Genomic DNA, 3,282 nt, shown 5'->3' on the forward strand with positions numbered 1-3,282 from the left:
CCAGGCATAAAACCAAATTGATTCTCCGATATCATGACAACCTTCCTCAACCTAGACTCAATCACCCTCTCCCAAAGTTTCATAGTATGACTCATGAGTTTTATACCACGATAGTTTGTGCAATCTTGTATATCACCCTTATTCTTATATAAAGGCACCAAAGTACTCTTCCTCCACTCATTAGGCATCTTATTTGTTCGCCAAATCAAGTTAAAAAGATTTGTCAACCATTCTAAACCTTTCTCTCCCAAGCATTTCCAAGCCTCGATAGGTATACCATCTGGGCCAACTGCCCTTCTTGATTTCATTTTCTTCAAAGCCTCTGCAATTTCTTTCTTTTGAATCTTGCGCATGAAGTCACGATTTATCTCATGAAAAGGAATGGAGAAGTCTCCAAGATCTTGAGCATGACTATCATTAAATAGCTTATCAAAATAATCTTTCCATCTCTCCTTAATCTCCTCATCTTTGACTAAAACCCTTTGCGTTTCATCTTTTGCTCTTCGCACTTAAAGAATAAAAAGGTTGAGTTGACCTGCATAAAAATAAACTATAATTTTACAAGTGGTGAAGCATAGTTGCAGAACCTTTTCACAGTCAAACTTCATTGTCTGGCAATTATTTTCCTCACTAACAAAAAGTACAAACAGCAAAAAATGGCATATAATAACAATACCCTAGAATTTAACATAGCAAAATTCCTAAGTCAGTCAGGATTACAACCATCAAACAAGTTATCAGATCAGACAAAAAGGAGACCAAACAATGGCCTTGCCCACTTTGTTTTGTTAGCACTCTTAGTCTGCAATGAATGCAAAGTGCACATGAAAATAAAGAATAATGAATTTACAGAACAATCTTTAGTAATGGTGCTAACCATGCCTAAATGGAGGAAATCGAAATTGGAGTGACAGCCACATAAAATGTACAAATAGTCAAATGTTTATACACATCCTTATCCAAGGAAAAGAAAGAAATTAAAAAGCCACAACATACATCACTGATAAACTTCATTGACGAATTGTTTTGCAGTTTCAATTTGTTCCTTGTTGCCATCTATCTGAACTGTTCTCTCGGTTGAGGCATCACCAGAAGGAAGATGAAGGAGAATAATCTGAAACATTCAGAAAAAACCACATGTAACACATGGCACTTTATGAGCAAAACATGAAAGCCCTTGCAGCACATGCATGTCCATGTGTCTATGCATGATAAATAACACTCTTGTATATGAGAAACCACAGACCTGCATACGAGCTCCAGACCTGCTCAGCATATTTTTTATAGTTTTACCACCCTTACCAATGATCAAGCCAACCTGTTTAAGAGGCAATCAACATTGTTAGGAAAAGAAATTTCAATATACCGAATAATCTGGACTACCCACACACACACGCACCCTTCAACCCCTACTACAAAAAAAGAAAAGAAAAGAGCAAGAGCTTGCCTTATTGTTGGGAACTTTCATAACAAATTGCTCAGTTCCAGGTGACACAAAATTGAATCTTCGTGCAGAAAGTATTCCAGAGCCCCCTGCTTCTGCCTGAAACGGTATTGAATCATGCATACGATGCACCATATTAAATCATAAAGACAAAACATAGAAAAATAACATTAGATAAGCAAAGGCATTATTTAAGAATTAATACCTCTGACATGACATCATTTATCAGCTGATCAGCCTTGCTTATTTGCTCAGGAGTACCCATAAGTTCTACAAGTCGAGTTGGGGGCATTACGATCAACATCCATATCCCTGGTCAGTTGAATCTTTGCTCCTGACTGAAGTTGACGGTATTTGATTGTCTCACCACTCTTTCCGATAATCACTCCAACCTGATTGCCAAGAATTTAAAAGGTGAATCACATCCCTGATAAAATATTTACATACGAATGCTCCACATATGAGTGTTACCCTTATGTTCTGTATGTCTATCTTTTTACTGGTACCCTGATAGCCATACGAACCCGTCTGTGAACCAAGGCCAAGTGATCCAGACTGTGAACTGGAGATTGGCAAGCCTGATGATTCCAGAGCATGATCTGGAAAGAATAAGGCGCAAGGGACATGAACTTCTTGAATGGCTGCAAAAAATGCAAAGAGAAAATTGCCACACTGCAAACGTTGAACACAATTACCACCCAAAGAAGCATGAAAAATAAAAAATAAAACCATAACACTGAAGCCAATACAAGTCCTAGAGAGATTACCTTACTAATCACCTAAAAATGATTAAACAAGAAATGAAATCCTAGAATGACACCTTACATCTCTGCAAAGCGCAAAGATATTGATATCACAAAGATTGTAGGAGCGGTCGAAATGCCCTGTATTCTTTTTCTCAATTATCAACAATCAGATCTACCCCTGCGATAAATAAAAAAAATGATCGAATTTCAAATGCTGCGAAATGAAACATCTCTATATATTTTTTAATGCATGAGCAAGTGATGAAATCAAATAATATCTTTTACATCGCACAAGTAGCTTCAAATTAAAATATCATGCAGGTCAACTTTTAAATCCAAAGAGCACCTGTAAAGGTGAAATTGCATTGATTGGGAAGAATTTTGAAAAACAATAACAATAAAGACCAGACTACTTCAAGTTGTCATAAGAGAAGTGATACTACACAAAGAACCTTATTTTATCAATTTACATGCACATGGAGAATGAAACTTCACCCCATAGGCTTCCAGAACACTAAACGGATAGATTTTCTGTTTTCATTCAATTGGCAAGTAGCTTGCCTGAACACCCAGGTAAGTTGTCACAGGTTTGCTGCTATCAATGGTCGGTGGCATTTGAAGCATCCAAAGGTACCCACAGGATGCAGTGTTGAATGAGGTAGTTGAATGGTTAGGTCGCACTGTCATGACCAAGGCGCAATTACAAGCATCAATGCTTCACATCCTCCACTCATTCACTCAGAGAACCCAGCTCAAAGATCTCTTTTAAGCATAAAAAACTACAAACAAGGAAAAAGTATAACGACCCGATATGGGACATCTCGAGCCCGGGTTCGTAGATGTTAGTTTTCAGAGAAAAAATACTCAAAAAACAACTCAAAACCATGCAAGATTTTTTTTTCATTTAATAGTTAAAGGTCCATACATCCAGTTACAATATTATAACCATCCAAAGACAAAAGCAGAATAAAAGTAAAGATGAACCATACTTCAGATGTAGCAGAGTCGCGGTCTGATTCTAGGTCATGTGAGTGACAACAGTTCCTGAACCTACAATTGTAACCAAAAGAAGGGGATAAGTCCGCAACCTAG

The 3,282-nt window shown here is 37.3% G+C and overlaps 1 protein-coding gene across 1 annotated transcript; it reads right to left on the minus strand.

Annotated features, from left to right (window-relative positions):
* Positions 1–997: 997 nt before the first annotated feature.
* Positions 998–2,877, minus strand: LOC149811350 (uncharacterized). Its single transcript, XM_089993856.1, is given in 8 exon segments — positions 998–1,114; positions 1,247–1,318; positions 1,448–1,543; positions 1,650–1,730; positions 1,732–1,836; positions 1,916–2,116; positions 2,212–2,223; positions 2,752–2,877. Coding segments are annotated over 8 exon segments (810 nt in total).
* Between the last annotated feature and the right edge of the window lie 405 nt (positions 2,878–3,282).

This window comes from Nuphar pumila, chromosome 17, assembly GCF_984573655.1.
Source record: "Nuphar pumila chromosome 17, dmNupPumi1.hap1.1, whole genome shotgun sequence".
Classification (NCBI taxonomy): Eukaryota; Viridiplantae; Streptophyta; class Magnoliopsida; order Nymphaeales; family Nymphaeaceae; genus Nuphar; species Nuphar pumila.